The 20,037-nt window shown below is 40.2% G+C and overlaps 1 protein-coding gene and 1 long non-coding RNA gene across 2 annotated transcripts; both read right to left on the minus strand.

Moving 5' to 3' along the window:
* Positions 1-1,608: 1,608 nt before the first annotated feature.
* Positions 1,609-6,962, minus strand: LOC120030674. The gene is made up of 5 exons (XR_005473663.1): positions 6,851-6,962; positions 6,665-6,727; positions 6,467-6,538; positions 6,309-6,371; positions 1,609-2,067 (listed from the first exon to the last, which is right to left on the minus strand). It is a non-coding gene; the product is annotated as an uncharacterized LOC120030674 (long non-coding RNA).
* A 2,458-nt stretch (positions 6,963-9,420) lies between these two features.
* On the minus strand, positions 9,421-14,557 carry LOC120030278 (basement membrane-specific heparan sulfate proteoglycan core protein-like). Its single transcript, XM_038975614.1, has 13 exons — positions 14,545-14,557; positions 13,679-13,939; positions 13,244-13,504; positions 12,744-13,028; positions 12,390-12,566; positions 11,934-12,206; positions 11,462-11,734; positions 11,081-11,374; positions 10,681-10,986; positions 10,268-10,513; positions 9,951-10,067; positions 9,668-9,745; positions 9,421-9,482 (listed from the first exon to the last, which is right to left on the minus strand). The coding sequence occupies exons 1-13, from the start codon at positions 14,555-14,557 to the stop codon at positions 9,421-9,423; spliced, it is 2,646 nt and encodes an 881-aa protein (XP_038831542.1).
* Between the last annotated feature and the right edge of the window lie 5,480 nt (positions 14,558-20,037).

Raw genomic sequence — 20,037 nt, forward strand, 5'->3', positions numbered from 1 at the left:
CAATCCACAGCCATACACTGGTTGAAATCAGTTGACAATAGGACTTAGATCAGTTTTAAAAGCAACAACACACGGACGGACGGACGGACACCCTGACCTAACCAAAATAATAAAGAAAACAAAGATAACTAAGGTTAGGGCGTGACAATATCAGTACATGTTGCTTTTAAAACTGATCTAAGTCCTATTGTCATCTGATTTCAACCAGTGTATGGCTGTGGATTGCATGGTCTGAATGGAATGTTGACATATTGGCGGTTAATCTATAACATACAGTGCAGATAAATTCTTCAAATTCATTATTTTACACAATATCTTATCACAGAACTGGCAAACCATGATTGATCAACTCCCTAACTAAAATGGCTGACATTTATCGCATCATAAGAAGGTTCATGTCCATTCTAGTATTCTAATTCCTAATTATATGGCAGTGAAACTATGACCTCTGCTGTCAGTCAGTCTCTCCGTCCGTCCGACCGTCCTTCCGACCGACCGACCGAATAGGTCTAGACACATAACCCCCTAACTGGAACAGTGGTCTTACCAACGATGCAGGGAAATATCAGTCAGAGTCAGACAACCACTAATGTCATGAATCACCTTGACCTGGTCTGTAGGATGAGGAGGAAATATGCAAGAACTGTTAGTCATGCATAGGTAGGTTAGCACTTGGAATTCAACACAGTATGGAAACATTCAATATTGTTACCAATTAATGTCACATTCTGACTTATGAGTCTGACCTTTGTTTACTTGGAAGACTCTTTTGATCATAGGCGTGAATGTCCACATTTCATTTTTCATTTTATTAAAAACAGTGAAGACATTTGTGTGTGTTGGTTGTAGAACTACCGTAGTTTAATGTTAATGTTTAGTGAGAGGTCATTACTATCTATGAGGGGGGTTATAAAATGTTGCACATCACTATATTTATCAGAGAAAGGATGTCATGTGTCTCAAGTTCTTTATGTATTTCTGTTAGTATTTCCTGATGTTACAACTGAACTAGAACTGATCAACCTAAAGTACTAGTTTGGAAAGTTCTATTGTACTGCATTATATTATACTGTATTGTATTCCATTATATTATCAGGGGTATTCTTTGTATATTAAAGTCAGTATCCAATGTAATGCCTAACATTTCCTTAAAGAGTGTGGCTGTCAACAATGTTGTTTAAACACTGAAATGTTGCCACCCTAACACTTTTCCTGTAAAGTTGAGGAGCCCAAGAACTCTATTAGGCTGAAAGGAGAGCTGACCAACGTAGGTTGGTTGTAAGGAAGAGTTGACCATGAGAACAATATCTGTTTACTGTAACAAATCATTCATTCCATCTGGTGGAGAAAAATACAAAGTTTATTAAAAAAGCACGATGCAAAGATATTGTAAAAGTACAGGTCATTAGAAGCAAACATGTATATGTGACATTCATATACAAAATATGTTATTCTATCATCTGAATGACAGAAATAATGAATCAATGATAATAGATTTCAGTAGATTTACAACCCAACATTTCAATACACAATACAAAGCAGATAGAATTACTGTAGCTGTTCATAAGATCTATCATCATTACACCATATCATTTATTTAAGCTCTTACAGTAATACACACATGGTTAAATTAAATATATGTGTTGTATTTATCTGGTAAATTAAAATAACATACAAATCCTTCATGTACAAGGTGTTATTGTGTGTGTGTCCCTCACAGAAAAAACACATGAGAAATGTAACGTGAAATCACGTTTTCACATGTGTAGTTTGTTGCTTCACATGTTGTCACATGTTATCACATTAACTTCAAATAAGATCACGTGATCACATGAAACATGTGTTTTTGGAATACTTCACATGTTCACTTGTAAGAATTAATGTGTTTTTTCTGTATTTGTGTGTTCGTGTGCATGTGTGTGTGCGCGCACGTTTTGTTTGTTTATGTGTGTGTGTGAGCATGCCTGCATGTGAGTGTGCTTGCATACGTCGAGCATGCATAACCCATGTTCCCAGATTGCTCCTGCTTCTCCTCTGATGGTGTGTCCCTCCATCTCCCTCAAGGACCTGTAACATATCACCACACAAAGTTATTTATCCCTCCATCTCCCTCAAGGACCTGTAACATATCACCACACAAAGTTATTTATCCCTCCATCTCCCTCAAGGACCTGTAACATATCACCACACAAAGTTATTTATCCCTCCATCTCCCTCAAGGACCTGTAACATATCACCACACAAAGTTATGTATCCCTCCATCTCCCTCAAGGACCTGTAACATATCACCACACAAAGTTATTTATCCCTCCATCTCCCTCAAGGACCTGTAACATATCACCACACAAAGTTATGTATCCCTCCATCTCCCTCAAGGACCTGTAACATATCACCACACAAAGTTATTTATCCCTCCATCTCCCTCAAGGACCTGTAACATATCACCACACAAAGTTATTTATCCCTCCATCTCCCTCAAGGACCTGTAACATATCACCACACAAAGTTATGTATCCCTCCATCTCCCTCAAGGACCTGTAACATATCACCACACAAAGTTATTTATCCCTCCATCTCCCTCAAGGACCTGTAACATATCACCACACAAAGTTATTTATCCCTCCATCTCCCTCAAGGACCTGTAACATATCACCACACAAAGTTATGTATCCCTCCATCTCCCTCAAGGACTTGTAACATATCACCACACAAAGTTATTTATCCCTCCATCTCCCTCAAGGACCTGTAACATATCACCACACAAAGTTATTTATCCCTCCATCTCCCTCAAGGACCTGTAACATATCACCACACAAAGTTATTTATCCCTCCATCTCCCTCAAGGACCTGTAACATATCACCACACAAAGTTATTTATCCCTCCATCTCCCTCAAGGACCTGTAACATATCACCACACAAAGTTATTTATCCCTCCATCTCCCTCAAGGACCTGTAACATATCACCACACAAAGTTATTTATCCCTCCATCTCCCTCAAGGACCTGTAACATATCACCACACAAAGTTATGTATCCCTCCATCTCCCCCAAGGACCTGTAACATATCACCACACAAAGTTATTTATCCCTCCATCTCCCTCAAGGACCTGTAACATATGACCACACAAAGTTATTTATCCCTCCATCTCCCTCAAGGACCTGTAACATATCACCACACAAAGTTATTTATCCCTCCATCTCCCTCAAGGACCTGTAACATATCACCACACAAAGTTATTTATCCCTCCATCTCCCTCAAGGACCTGTAACATATCACCACACAAAGTTATGTATCCCTCCATCTCCCTCAAGGACCTGTAACATATCACCACACAAAGTTATGTATCCCTCCATCTCCCTCAAGGACCTGTAACATATCACCACACAAAGTTATTTATCCCTCCATCTCCCTCAAGGACCTGTAACATATCACCACACAAAGTTATGTATCCCTCCATCTCCCTCAAGGACCTGTAACATATCACCACACAAAGTTATTTATCCCTCCATCTCCCTCAAGGACCTGTAACATATCACCACACAAAGTTATGTATCCCTCCATCTCCCTCAAGGACCTGTAACATATCACCACACAAAGTTATTTATCCCTCCATCTCCCTCAAGGACCAGTAACATATCACCACACAAAGTTATTTATCTCTCCATCTCCCTCAAGGACCTGTAACACATCACCACACAAAGTTATGTATCCCTCCATCTCCCTCAAGGACCTGTAACATATCACCACACAAAGTTATTTATCCCTCCATCTCCCTCAAGGACCTGTAACATATCACCACACAAAGTTATTTATCCCTCCATCTCCCTCAAGGACCTGTAACATATCACCACACAGAGTTATTTATCCCTCCTTCTCCCTCAAGGACCTGTAACATATCACCACACAAAGTTATTTATCCCTCCATCTCCCTGAAGGACCTGTAACATATCACCACACAAAGTTATTTATCCCTCCATCTCCCTCAAGGACCTGTAACATATCACCACACAAAGTTATTTATCCCTCCATCTCCCTCAAGGACCTGTAACATATCACCACACAAAGTTATTTATCCCTCCATCTCCCTCAAGGACCTGTAACATATCACCACACAAAGTTATTTATCCCTCCATCTCCCTCAAGGACCTGTAACATATCACCACACAAAGTTATGTATCCCTCCATCTCCCTCAAGGACCTGTAACATATCACCACACAAAGTTATTTATCCCTCCATCTCCCTCAAGGACCAGTAACATATCACCACACAAAGTTATTTATCTCTCCATCTCCCTCAAGGACCTGTAACACATCACCACACAAAGTTATGTATCCCTCCATCTCCCTCAAGGACCTGTAACATATCACCACACAAAGTTATGTATCCCTCCATCTCCCTCAAGGACCTGTAACACATCACCACACAAAGTTATGTATCCCTCCATCTCCCTCAAGGACCTGTAACATATCACCACACAAAGTTATTTATCCCTCCATCTCCCTCAAGGACTTGTAACACATCACCACACAAAGTTATTTATCCCTCCATCTCCCTCAAGGACCAGTAACATATCACCACACAAAGTTATTTATCCCTCCATCTCCCTCAAGGACTTGTAACACATCACCACACAAAGTTATTTATCCCTCCATCTCCCTCAAGGACTTGTAACACATCACCACACAAAGTTATGTATCCCTCCATCTCCCTCAAGGACTTGTAACACATCACCACACAAAGTTATGTATCCCTCCATCTCCCTCAAGGACCTGTAACATATCACCACACAAAGTTATGTATCCCTCCATCTCCCTCAAGGACCTGTAACATATCACCACACAAAGTTATTTATCCCTCCATCTCCCTCAAGGACCTATAACATATCACCACACAAAGTTATGTATCCCTCCATCTCCCTCAAGGACCTGTAACATATCACCACACAAAGTTATGTATCCCTCCATCTCCCTCAAGGACCTGTAACATATCACCACACAAAGTTATTTATCCCTCCATCTCCCTCAAGGACCTGTAACATATCACCACACAACATCTTTTAGTGCTTGCAGTCAAACAAAGTGCTAAGAATAAAACAGATACTGTAAATAGATACAGTATACTATGATATATGAGCATCATTTCCATATGTAATACCCTGATAAACCATGTATTAGAAACCTGTTTTACTACATCCTCTGCTGTTCAGCCTATGTTGTATTACTTTCATGTGCAAGCTTCAAAGAAAAACGTCAGTAATTTAAAGATCCAATGCAGCCGTTTTCATCTCAATGTCAAATCATTTCTGGGTAACAATTAAGTACCAACCTGTGATTGTTTTCAAATAAAATGATCAAAAATAAACAAAAAGCTTCTTTGCAAAGGGTAATTTCTCAAGCTAGAATTTTGCTAGGACTCTCTGGAAGTGGTCTGAGTGGGGAGGGGAAACTGAAAATTAGCTGTTATTGGCAGAGCTGTTCGGAACTCTTTCTTATTGGTGTATTAACACATTTTCAACATGGTGATGTCACCATGGAAGGCCAAACCTCCATCCCACCAAGACAGGCGGACATTTCTATTGGTCTTTTCAAAACAGCTCTTAAACTAAAAGGGCATCATCATAAACTAAATGGGACTATCGCGTGAACACGGGACTCTTGAGGCACTGGAAGGGGTGATGCTGCTCGAGACATGAGGAGAACTGAGACGGACACTATTGTTTTTAAACTTCCAACTTTTCCATTTGAAGGGATTAAGGATTGCATTTAGCAAAGAGACTGTTGCTTAATTTCACTTACCTCTTACAAGTGTACAGAAAGTCTTGTTAAATATCTATAGAATTGACCTGAATTCACCTGCTGCTGTGAAGAGAATTTTGGCACGGTAGCTTACCTTGTCAGATCAGGAGCTGTTTTGCTGCTTGCTAGGTCGAACAGTGTCAGTGACTGAGTTTTAAGAGTACACTCTCTGTACCCAGAGGTTATATCTTTATTCCTATATTGTAATTGATTGTGTGGTATTTGTGTAACTGCTAATGTTTTATTAAAAATATATTCACGTTAAATTGCATTCTGTGTGTGTTTGTATTTTCAATGAGTCATTCATTTTGTAGCATCGGAAAACATTCTGAAAACAGTAATATAAACCTTTATTTATTGATTAGTAATATCCTTAACCTCTTGTTTTTCCACTAGCGAGTCAAAATCATAAAAGTTTATACACTGAGATGTCCTTTTCACCATGATTCCCTTGTTGATCTGTCCAAGTCTGTGGTGAGAGGGTTACGTATAAGTATCAATAGTATCTTACCTTGGGTTGAGACTGGCTTCAGTTGAGAATAGACTGAATCTGCCTCTGGTGGGGTTGTTGTTTCTGTAAGGAGTGAGGATAAAATACATAGATATTCAATGTGGTGAGGGGTGAAGTTCTGATAGGGGGAATATGGAGGGAGGGATGTCCAGTCTTACCTCTCTTCTTCTTGGCTTTGGTCTTCTTTTGGAGGTCAACATCAGCATAGGTCACATCAACAGGTCCAGCTGCTGCTGACAATGGACATTTCCAGTCAACAAATGAAGGAATTAACTTATTTCTTATTCTGCTTCTTCATCAAAACTCTCAAATTGTGAATTTAGTGACTAACTGACAAATTGTATAACAGGTCTTACCTGTGGCTTTCTCTGTCTTCACCTCAGAGTAGACTGGACTTTCTTTTGGATCAGCTGGCTTTTCTGAGGAGGAAGATGGGCCGAGATTTTGTGGATTTATTTTTATTTTTAAATATATATTGTAAATGTTTCAACTAATCTTTGATACACTGCACATTATTAATTGATGTCACAGTTGATAGTCACCTTTCATTTTCTTGTCCAACTTTTTGAGTTGAATCTGGACGTAGGTCACATGACTTGGTCCAGCAGCAGCATCTGAAACATACAGGTGATACACTAATATCTCTACTTAGAGCTCTATTCAGTCTGTATTGATGAAGAGTTACAGATTGACTGACAGAAAAGTAAAGGTCATTTCTGATTGAGTCAACATATACAGCGTTTACCTTGAATGTAGTCTCCACTACCGTGTGAACATTGCCTATAAATTTAAATCACGCTGTAACGCTGAACTTCCACGATACGGACTGAATACAGGCCTTAGTCTTCGTGTGTTAGTAATATTAAACACATGAAGAACAGCAGCAGTAACTCTATACTGTATTCATATTAAACACATGAAGAACAGCAGCAGTAACTCTGTACTGTATTCATATTAAAGACATGAAGTACAGCAGCAGTAACTCTATACTGTATTCATATTAAACACATGAAGAACAGCAGCAGTAACTCTATACTGTATTCATATTAAACACATGAAGAACAGCAGCAGTAACTCTATACTGTATTCATATTAAACACATGAAGAACAGCAGCAGTAACTCTATACTGTATTCATATTAAACACATGAAGAACAGCAGCAGTAACTCTATACTGTATTCATATTAAACACATGAAGAACAGCAGCAGTAACTCTATACTGTATTCATATTAAACACATGAACAGCAGCAGTAACTCTATACTGTATTCATACTAAACACATGAAGAACAGCAGCAGTAACTCTATACTGTATTCATATTAAACACATGAAGAACAGCAGCAGTAACTCTATACTGTATTCATATTAAACACATGAAGAACAGCAGCAGTAACTCTATACTGTATTCATATTAAACACATGAAGAACAGCAGCAGTAACTCTATACTGTATTCATATTAAACACATGAAGAACAGCAGTAACTCTATACTGTATTCATATTAAACACATGAAGAACAGCAGTAACTCTATACTGTATTCATATTAAACACATGAAGAACAGCAGCAGTATCTCTATACTGTATTCATATTAAACACATGAAGAACAGCAGTAACTCTATACTGTATTCATATTAAACACATGAAGAACAGCAGTAACTCTATACTGTATTCATATTAAACACATGAAGAACAGCAGTAACTCTATACTGTATTCATATTAAACACATGAAGAACAGCAGTAACTCTATACTGTATTCATATTAAACACATGAAGAACAGCAGTAACTCTATACTGTATTCATATTAAACACATGAAGAACAGCAGTAACTCTATACTGTATTCATATTAAACACATGAAGAACAGCAGCAGTATCTCTATACTGTATTCATATTAAACACATGAAGAACAGCAGTAACTCTATACTGTATTCATATTAAACACATGAAGAACAGCAGTAACTCTATACTGTATTCATATTAAACACATGAAGAACAGCAGTAACTCTATACTGTATTCATATTAAACACATGAAGAACAGCAGTAACTCTATACTGTATTCATATTAAACACATGAAGAACAGCAGTAACTCTATACTGTATTCATATTAAACACATGAAGAACAGCAGTAACTCTATACTGTATTCATATTAAACACATGAAGAACAGCAGCAGTAACTCTATACTGTATTCATATTAAACACATGAAGAACAGCAGCAGTAACTCTATACTGTATTCATATTAAACACATGAAGAACAGCAGCAGTAACTCTATACTGTATTCATATTAAACACATGAAGAACAGCAGCAGTAACTCTATACTGTATTCATATTAAACACATGAAGAACAGCAGCAGTAACTCTATACTGTATTCATATTAAACACATGAAGAACAGCAGCAGTAACTCTATACTGTATTCATATTAAACACATGAAGAACAGCAGCAGTAACTCTATACTGTATTCATATTAAACACATGAACAGCAGCAGTAACTCTATACTGTATTCATATTAAACACATGAAGAACAGCAGCAGTAACTCTATACTGTATTCATATTAAACACATGAAGAACAGCAGCAGTAACTCTATACTGTATTCATATTAAACACATGAACAGCAGCAGTAACTCTATACTGTATTCATATTAAACACATGAAGAACAGCAGCAGTAACTCTATACTGTATTAATATTAAACACATGAAGAACAGCAGTAACTCTATACTGTATTCATATTAAACACATGAAGAACAGCAGTAACTCTATACTGTATTCATATTAAACACATGAAGAACAGCAGCAGTAACTCTATACTGTATTCATATTAAACACATGAAGAACAGCAGCAGTAACTCTATACTGTATTCATATTAAACACATGAAGAACAGCAGTAACTCTATACTGTATTCATATTAAACACATGAAGAACAGCAGTAACTCTATACTGTATTCATATTAAACACATGAAGAACAGCAGCAGTAACTCTATACTGTATTCATGTTAAACACATGAAGAACAGCAGCAGTAACTCTATACTGTATTCATTTTAAACACATGAAGAACAGCAGTAACTCTGTACTGTATTCATACTGAACATAACAAACACTATACAGTACCATTATCATTGTTGTCTGAGCGATTGATCGTGTCGTAGATGTGAGCACCACCTGTTGGTCAAAGAAGAGAGAGACAGGTTAGTTAGTTTGGTTCTCCCTCAACTTGTCTAGGTACAGAGAGTACAGTAACATGTTGTTATACAAAGTGGATGTTGATGAGTCAGTGTGTGAGGTTACAGAGAGAGGAGTGATAGAGGTCTGGGCTGAGATACTGACCATGCTGCAGAAGTGTATACCCAGCATCAGGATCCTGACCCTGGGTAGATCCTTGGTCCTGTTGGGGGTCCTGGTTGGTTCTCTGGGTCTGGGGGTTCCTAGAGGGAGAGACATACTCCTGAAGAACTAAGACGATATGTTACTGAATTAACATAGTTGAGAGACAGGTGTACTCACAAGAATATTCTGTTAAAACAGGAACCTGTAATGAGAAATGCATACTATTATATCAGGTAATTAATGTTTTGAACTATTGTAATTACATGAACTACAGAGTTAAATGATGAATTATACAAATCTCACCTTTGGCGTTTTTAAATCTCCACAGCAGGACGAGGAGAATGACCAGTAGAACACCAGCAACAACCAGACCCACAACCACTCCTACTAGGACTGATGTAGAGGATCCAAGAGCTACGACTGGAGAGAGAACAGCACAACACCATCAGACTCTGAGGTAATATAGGAGTATAGACTGGCCTGTATCTTTTGATAATTTTAGTTGAGATTATATTTTCTATGCGAGTACAAATCCAAACTTATGTTAATTAACATAAACACTTAAATAACTATCACACAGATGATGAAAAGTTAACTTGAGATCATAATCGTTTTCTCACCTCTCACTGTCATCCAGCTCTCTGGTGATTCTCCCTTGTCAGGGTATTTGCATTTGTAGAATCCTTCATCTGACTTGGATACTGCAGGGATGGTCATCTCTCCTGTGGTCTCATTCTTGATGAGTACTCCATCTTTGTAGAAATCAGCCTTGATGTTTAAGCTGGTTGTCCAGTATTTGCAGCGCAGAGTCACAGAGTCTCCTTCAGTCACGGGATGAACAGGGCTCTCCAGGATCACATAACCAGCTGTTTAACATAATATATAAATAATACTGTAAATCTGCATACTGGAGTCATCACCCTCAATATCTTATTAACTTGTATTTTATAAGAGATGCAATTCAGTTACAGAATTGAACATCCTATTATCATGAAATGTTGTTTTGTGTGTGAATGTCGTACAATAGACGTACCATGCACTGTGATGTTGACAGCATTACTGTACTCTCCTGATCCAGACTCACACCAGTACACTCCACTGGACCATGTGTATGTGGACCTGATGGTACATGTAGACCCTGTTATTGATCCCCAGTTGGAGACACACCCTGACTCTACTCCTCTCTCTGTGTATCTCATCAGTCTCCATCCAGTAGAGTTCCCCTTCTCCTCACAGCTCAGTGAGAGAGACTTTGATCTAAAGTGTTGAGTTGTGTTGGGACTTATTCTGAGAGACACTGAAGAATGCAGATCTGAAACAAAGAGAGACAGAATCAAACCTTTATTTAAATAATATATATTATACACATGAGGGAGACTTAAATATGTTTGAATGCAGTTAGTTACCTCCTGACCAGAGAAACTGAGGTTCACTGTAGAGTGTGTCATAGACTGGGTCTCCTCTCCCAGCTCTACACACATATCCTCCTGTGTGACCAGCAGGACTCAGGGTGTAGAAGCTCTCTGTAGTTCCAGTAATACTGTCAGATAGGGGCTCTACAGAGTATGATGAGTCTGATAGAGAGGGTAACCCAGCTCTGTAGGGAACAGTCCTGTACCAGGAGAACCTCCAGCCTGTAGACATCTTGCCAACTTCACAGCTCAGAGTCACTGAGTCTCCAGGGTTCAGCCACTGAGGAGAGATACTCAGGACAGCCTTGGGTTTATCTGTTAAGAAGGAAAGGCAGGTTTCAAACTTTTAATATAAAAAATATTCTAGGTAACCATGACTCGTATAAGCTTAAATAGACTTACCAGACACAGTCAGTTGTACAGCATCACTGGTCTTGGAGATCTTGTTTCCCTTGACACCCTCACAGGTATATGAACCACTGTTAGACATGTAGACAGGACTGATTCTGTACTCAGGCTTTGTGTTAAAGGGGATCACTGACTGACTATTCTTATACCATCTGTAGTTCCAGTCAGAGTCTCCTCCTCCCTGTATGTCACATCTCATAGTAACTGTTTCTCCACTGAATATCTGGGTCCAGTTGGGTTGAAGGGTCAGAAAAGTAACAGGCCTCTCTGCACAGACACACAGACAACTAACTGAATTAACAGCTACACAATTTTAAATGTGTGTATTTATCAATAGGTCTACTCATGAATATAGCTTCAAATTAGCTACAGTTGTTGGGATACAGTAAGCAGACAAAATATTATACCCTACTTTCTATCAATGTAAAATAGCATCTTATTTATCAAAAAATTGTTTTAGACTCACCAGTAACATTTATCTGGACTGGGTCACTGTACAGGGTGTAGTAGACTGGGTCTCCTCTCCCAGCTCTGCACCAGTACTGTCCTCCATCAGAGACACTGACCCAGCTGAGTGTGTAGGAATATTCAGAGGTTGTGGTTACTGGTATAGAGTCTGGTCTGTGTCTGTACCAGTAAAACTTCCATCCAGAAGATTTTACAGTACAGCTCAGTGTCACACTGTCTCCTGTGAATACGTCCTCCTTGTCTAAAGTCAGTGTAGTCGACGGCTGATAATCTGTTGGTATTGCAATAGGTTTGAGTGTAAACATCCAGTGTCCTGATACACTACGACAACAACCTCAACAAGTTAGTGATGGAGCATCAATAGTGAACCCACCAGTAACTCTGATGGGGAGGAAAACACTAAGTGTAGACCACTGAGGCCGACCTGTCCTCCACCCAACACATCTGTACTGACCAGCCTGGTTAGACAGAGTGGTGATGGTTTGACCAGGCGTACTGGATTTGAAGTTGTTGCCTATAAACCAACTGTACGTCCAGTCTGTGTACATTGATATGTCACACTGCATGCTGACTGTCTCTCCAGAGTAGAAGAGACCCTGAGGAGAGATACTCACTGAGGCCGTGGGCAGAGCTGTAGAAACACAGTTAAATATTAAGACGTGTAGTCAGAGAACCAATCTTTCCAGATGATGATCTTACTTCAGTAGGTAATACAGTAACTAAATATTAACACACTGACCATGTCTATTTGATTGACTCAATAGAAATAGTGTTTGACACACAAGAGAGACACGACAAAGTAACTCACCATTCACAGTGAGGGTAATAACAGTACTTGGTTGTGAAGATGTGGGTCTGGATCTTCTCTGTCCCTGACACAAGTAGAGACCCTGGTCAGACTCAGCAGCTCTACTGATGGTGAGGGTGTCTCCTGTAATAGTGTGTCTGACAGACTGGGATACCTCATTACCATTCCTGTCTTTGTACCACTTATAGCTCCAGATACTGTCAGACCCTACTGAACACGTCAGAGTAACTGTCTCTCCAGGAAACACAGGGTTTGGCTCTACAGTCAGTGTAGTTTCAGGCAGAGCTGAGGAAATTCAGACCAGAATATTAAAACATCTGCATATATGCTTGGTGTTTAAAATAATTGAGCTGTTGCTGTTAAGTTTTGATAAAATTACATTTTCCGTAGGGTGTATGTTGACTCAATTTAGTTAGAATTTACAGTATGCATGTCTGTATTCTATAAGATTAACCCACATTGGCTCAGAATTGAGAATGTCCAGATTGAAAATAGCTCACCAGTGATGATGATGGGGAGAGATGAGCTGAGATTTGACCACTGGGGCCGCGTTGTCCTTGTCCCCTGACACCGGTACTGACCAGTCTGGTCAGGGAGAGAGATGGTGATGGTTTCACTGGTCTGACTGGAAAACTGTTGGTTGTTTCTGTACCAGTTGTACATCCAGTCTGTGTAGCCTGGTATGACACACTGCAGAGTGACTGTCTCTCCAGAGTAGAGGGGACCCTGAGGAGAGATACTCACTGAGGCCGTGGGTAGAGCTGTTGAAAGACAATGCAGTCAGTTGTTGATTCATACATAATATGAGAACAAATATTGTGAAATCTTGCAATCATGGTATTGTTTCAAAAGTTTATTATTGGGAATAAATGCATTTGGAGTTTGTACATAGAGCCACTTTTTACTCTTTGTCAATGACTGAGTCTCAAGCTCACCAATAAACTGGATAGAAGGGGCTCTGCTGAGTTGAGACTTCTGGGGCCGATCTGTCCTGGTCCCCATGCACTGGTACTGACCATCCTGGTCGGGGAGAGTGATGGTAATGGTTTTACCATGTGTACTGGAACCTGGTTGGTTGTTTATGTACCAGTTGTACGTCCAATCTGTGTAGTCTGGTATGTCACACTGCAGAGTGACTGTCTCTCCAGAGTAGAGGAGACCCTGAGGAGAGGTACTCACTGTGGCACTGGGTAGAGCTGTGGAAACACAATCAAAAAATATCCAATATACACTGAGTGTACAAAACATGAGGAACTTTCCATGACATAGACTGACCAGGTAAATCAGGTAAATCCATCCATGTCACCTGTTAAATCCACTTCAATCAGTGTAGATGAAGGAGAGAAGACAAGTTAAAGATGGATTCTTAAGCCTTCAGACAATTGAGACATGGATTGTTTATGTGTGCCATTCAGAGGGTGAATGGACAAGACAGAAGATTGCAGTGCCTTTGAATGGGGTATGGTAGTAGGTGCAAGGTGCACTAGTTTGCGACAAGAACTTCAACGCTCCTGGGTTTTTCACACTCAACAGATTCACGTGTGTATCAAGAATGGTCCACCACTCTAAGGACATCCAGCCAACTTGACACACCTGTGGGAAGCATTGGAATCAACATGGGACAGCATCCCTGTGGAACGCTTTTGACACGTTATAAAGTCCTGACGAATTGAGACTCTTTCGAGGGAAAAAAGTGGACGGTTGCAACTCAATATTAGGAAGGTGTTCTTAATGTTTTTTACTCTCATTGTAAATGATTATAGTTACCCATTGAGATGTTTACATGATTAGTTAGACTTACCAGACACAGTCATTTGTACAGCATCACTGGTTTCAGAGCGCTTGGTTCCCTTTACACCCTCACAGGTTTATGAACCACTGTTAGACGTGTAGACAGGACTGATTCTGTACCCTGGATTTGTATTAGAGTATATTGACTTCCTGTTGTTATGCCACTCATACTGCCAGTCAGAGTCTCCTCCTCCCTGTATGTCACATCTCATAGTGATAGTATCTCCTCTAAATATTTGGGTCCAGTTGGGTTGGAGGGTCAGAACAGCTACAAGTCTCTCTGCACAGACAACTAACTGAATAAATAGCAAGGAAGGTGTTCTTAATGTTTTATTCACTCAGTGTATATTGTGCAACTAAATACTTGCAGCTCTTACCACATTCTTTACTGTCACGTTCCTGACCTGGTTTTCCTTTGTTTTACTTTGTTTAGTTGGTCAGGACGTGAGCTGGGTGGGTAGTCTATGTTATGTGTTTCTATGTTGGGTTAATGTGTTGCTTGATATGGTTCTCAGTTAGAGGCAGGTGTTTGACGTTTCCTCTGATTGAGAACCATATTAACGTAGGCTGTTCTCACTGTTTGTTTGTGGGTGATTGTCGCTGTGTCTGTGTTAGTTGCACCACACGGTACTGTCTCGTCTCGTTCGTTCTTTTCCTGTTCATGCGTTCTTCGTTTTATGTAGTTCTCTTGTTCAGGTCTGTTTAACGGCGTTTGTTGTTTTATAGTTTATTCCAGTGTATATCGTGTTTCGTCTTGTTATTAAATTCATTATGTCTACATACCTCGCTGCGTGTTGGTCCGATCCATGCTCCTCCTCGTCTGAGGAGGAGAACGAATATGACGACCGTTACAGAATCACCCACCAACAAAGGATCAAGCAGCGGGGTAACGGGCAGCAGCGACAGCAGCGGCCAATTACACAGGACTCCTGGACATGGGAGGAAATTTTGGAGGGAAAAGGACCCTGGGCTAAGGTTGGAGAGAATCGCCGCTCTCGGGAGGAGAAGGAGGCAGCTAAAGCCCAGGAGTGGTGGTATGAGGAGGCAGCACGTAAGCGAGGCTGGAAACCAGTCAGGAGCTGCCAGAGCCGCCAGCCAGTCAGGAGCTGCCAGAGCCGCCAGCCAGTCAGGAACTGCCAGAGCCGCCAGCCAGTCAGGAGCTGCCAGAGCCGCCAGCCAGTCAGGAGCTGCCAGAGCCGCCAGCCAGTCAGGAGCTGCCAGAGCCGCCAGCCAGTCAGGAGCCGCCAGCCAGTCAGGAGCCGCCAGCCAGTCATGAGCTGCCTTCCAGTCATGAGCTGCCCTCCAGTCATGAGCTGCCTTCCAGTAATGAGCTGCCCTCCAGTCATGAGCTGCCTTCCAGTCATGAGCTGCCCTCCAGTCATGAGCTGCCCTCCAGTCATGAGCTGCCCTCCAGTCATGAGCTGCCCTCCAGTCATGAGCTGCCCTCCAGTCATGAGCTGCCCTCCAGTCATGAGCTGCCATATAGTCCGGAGCTGCATCTAGTCCGAAGCAACCATTCAGTCCAGAGCTGCCCTTCAGTCCGGAGTTGCCCCTCTGTCCTGAGCTACCTCTCTGTCCTGAGCTACCTCTCTGTCCTGGGCTACCTCTCTGTCCTGGGCTACCTCTCTGTCCTGAGCTACCTCTCTGTCCTGAGTTGTCTCCTCTATTTAGGAGGGGCCTTGGTGAAGGTTCCTGGACCAGGGTCGGGGGCGAGGGTCGCCACTCAAGGGACGCTAAGGAGGGGGACAAAGACAATGGTGGAGTGGTGTCCTCGTCCTGCGCCGGAGCCGCCACCGCGGACAGATGCCCACCCAGATCCTCCCCTTGAGTTTTAGGGGTGCGCCCGGAGTTCGCACCTTGAGGGGGGGGTTCTGTCACGTTCCTGACCTGGTTTTACTTTGTTTAGTTGGTCAGGACGTGAGCTGGGTGGGTAGTCTATGATATGTGTTTCTATGTTGGGTTAATGTGTTGCCTGATATGGTTCTCAATTAGAGGCAGGTGTTTGACGTTTCCTCTGATTGAGAACCATATTAAGGTAGGCTGTTCTCACTGTTTGTTTGTGGGTGATTGTCGCTGTGTCTGTGTTAGTTGCACCACACGGTACTGTCTCGTTCGTTCTTTTCCTGTTCATGCGTTCTTCGTTTTATGTAGTTCTCTTGTTCAGGTCTGTTTAACGTCGTTTGTTGTTTTATAGTTTATTCAAGTGTATTTCGTGTTTCGTCTTGTTATTAAATTCATTATGTTTACATAGCTCGCTGGGTGTTGGTACGATCCATGCTCCTCCTCGTCTGAGGAGGAGAACGAATATGACGACCGTTACATTTACATTCTCTCTCAGACACAAACATCCATGGATAAAAATGTAAATAAAAAAGAGCTTCAGTATAACAATACATCTACTACTTGAATATTGAAATACTATAGGCCAACATATTTAGTGGGGCTCCAGTCCACAAAGTAATACTTTACAAAAATGTTTTATTTAACTAGGCAAGTTTGTTTAGAACAAATACTTATTTACAATGAAAGCCTAGGGACAGTTGGTTAACTGCCTTGTTCAGGGGCAGATTGACAGATCTTTACCTTGTCAGCTCGGGATTTCGATCTAGCAACCTTTCGGTTACTGGCCCAACGCTCTAACCACAAGGCTACCTGCCGCCTAATACGTAGGCTAGTATTACAGTAAATGGTTGAAATGACTGAATAGCATCTCACCATCAACTCATGTGCAGAGTCATTCACTGATATTAAAGGACAAGTTTTATTTTTTAAAACCAAATGTCTTTTATGTAAATGCCTTGTTATAGAACGGTCCAGACACCTGTTTTTGTGATTTCACATGCTTTTGAGAAACTTACCCCAAACATCCTCTTTGTGGGGGCCACAAAAATCACCTAAATACATCCTTTTAGAAATGGTAAAGCTCTCCGTTTAATGATGCAGGTATTTAGATGTTGTATGCATGAAATTGTGTCATACTGAACTTTATCCACAATGTTATACACCATTTTTCACGACTCGAGACATTTTCCCTTTCCAACTATTCCATTCTCCATGTAGCCTACTGCTACAGGTAACTGTCAAAATAAAGGAAACGCCAACATAAAGTGTCTTAATAGGGCATTGGGGCAGAGATTCTAAAAGTCTCTGCAACTTCCTGTGTGGAACCACCCCATGCTTTCAATATACTTGCTACTGTTATTATTCACTGTCTTTTTACTGTTGTTTTTTATTTCTTTACTTATCTATTGTTCACCTTATAACATTTTTTTACTTAAAAATTGCACTGTTGGTATTTTGTAAGTAAGCATTTCAATACCTGTTGTATTCGGCGCACGTGACAAATACACTTTGATTTGATTTGACTTTGTATCCTTAATTTATTGAAGTGTTTCCTTTATTTTGTCAGTTACCTGTAGACAGGACCCTTCTATAACATGCCATTTACAAACCAAATCGAGATTTGTTTGTAAAAAATGTAACTTCTCCTAATGAAAAATCTGATTAGCTCTTTCATTCATTTCGTCATGACAGCAAAGTCAGATCATGAGATCTTTCATTCCTATCAGTACCTTCATGCTCCATGAGTTTATGGTGAGATGCTTTCAGACTGGTCAGATGCTGTCAGACTGGTCAGATGTGAAATCATGTGAAACCATGTGGTTTTGGAACACTTCACATGTGATGATATTTCACATGAAGGTTCACATGTGGATTTTCACATGTGATTACGTAACTTTTTAAATGAATTTTCACATGAGAAAATAGACACATGTTTTCAACTTAAAGGAAAGGTTCACTCATTTTGAATGTTAAATTGTTTTTCTGCATCTCTAAATAATGTTCTATTGATTCCCTGAGTCATTTCATGTTTTCATGTGTATCTGAGTTGTTGGAGTTCAAGCAGACAGAAATACGGCTGGTATGACTTATGGCTTCAATACAGACTTTAGTCTACCTTCATAAACACAACCATCATAACACAATCACCTATCAGTCAAATAAAACATGTACATAAACTATGTTTCCTACCTCTTTACAGATCATACATACACAACTGAATCACCTTTTCTCATAACATTAATGAACATGAGGAAGGAAAAGCAGAGACAAAGATGATGAAACATAAAGAGATGGAGGTTTGATCAAATAAATGAATATCTACCATCATCTTCACCACAGTGTCCACAGTAGATGAGGATACTCAGCACTTCAACAAAGACAAAGAAAGTCATTACAGTACAGAAGTAATACAGAAGTGTATACTACTATAGTAATAGAGTAGTAATATTAACATTAGTGCATTGTGCTCATAGACAAACACACAAACACTAATACAACGTCAGTACTTACAGAGCAGCACACAGAGCAATGTGTTCTCCATTCTGTCCCACTGACAAGTGACTTTCTCTACAACTACAGTTCTTCTGACAAACCCCTCTACTTCCTATATGATGACAGTCTGTTTAGATCACACCTCTTCACCGTCACACAGAAAATAGAGTGAGAAAATTATTGAGAAACGTACAAAGGTTGTGAGAAAAAAGAGTAGTGGTTGATGGCGTGTTAATTTTTTGACCAACTTCTTCTTATGATTGTCTACATGACCTCACACTGGTTCCTTCCTCTTTATTGGAGGAAAGAAGGATGGAACGAGAATAGAGATCTGAGATGAGATCAGTTTGGTATCAGAATGTGCAGATGTTAGTTCATTTTTACACCCACCATGCACAGATACATGCCTCCCCTCAAACCTTTGCTATGGTGACTACTGGTATCCCAGCTAGCCTCAGCTTCAGCTTTCCCCTCCATACACACATACAATATTTCTATAGGGGGAACATGTGTCAAAACCACAGTCAGCTATCTGACTCTTCTCAGGGGTTTGGTGGTTGACTTGTTCATTAGTCAGATGGTTCTGAGGGACACTTTTAGTTAGATACTGTCTACATAGATATGTCTTTGTTATTGTGTTGTTTTTGGCTGTGTTTCAATTTGTTTGTTTATGTGATGTGTGTCAGTGTGTCATTTATTGTGAATGTGTGTGTGTGAGTGTGTGTGTTTTGTTGTTGAATATAGCACATCATATAAACATTTAGTTATTGTATCAGTTTTTTTGTATTTTGTGTTCAAATAAAAACAAATATGTGTGCCACATTTGCATAATTACACCAGGTCTATTAGCAAATATGAATAAAGTAGCATAAAGGGGAGGAACATGACTGCACCCACCAAACACTTGCTCTGTCTACCCTACCTGCACTCACCTGCATTGTCTGGACTGTCTCTTTAATTATTGTTGTTGTCAAGTTCACTTGCATAATTCAACAAGTGTGTCAATAGCAGGATACCCTCAGATTAAAAACCAACAGGCTAGTCTCTAGATTACACCTATCTATACATACTTTACATTGTTTGTGAGGTCAGACATACTATCACTATAATGTGATCAATGTAAGAATTATCCAATACGGATAAATAATCAGGTACATTTTTAAGGTTT

This window comes from Salvelinus namaycush, chromosome 36 (assembly GCF_016432855.1).
Source record: "Salvelinus namaycush isolate Seneca chromosome 36, SaNama_1.0, whole genome shotgun sequence".
In the NCBI taxonomy this organism is placed as follows: domain Eukaryota; kingdom Metazoa; phylum Chordata; class Actinopteri; order Salmoniformes; family Salmonidae; genus Salvelinus; species Salvelinus namaycush.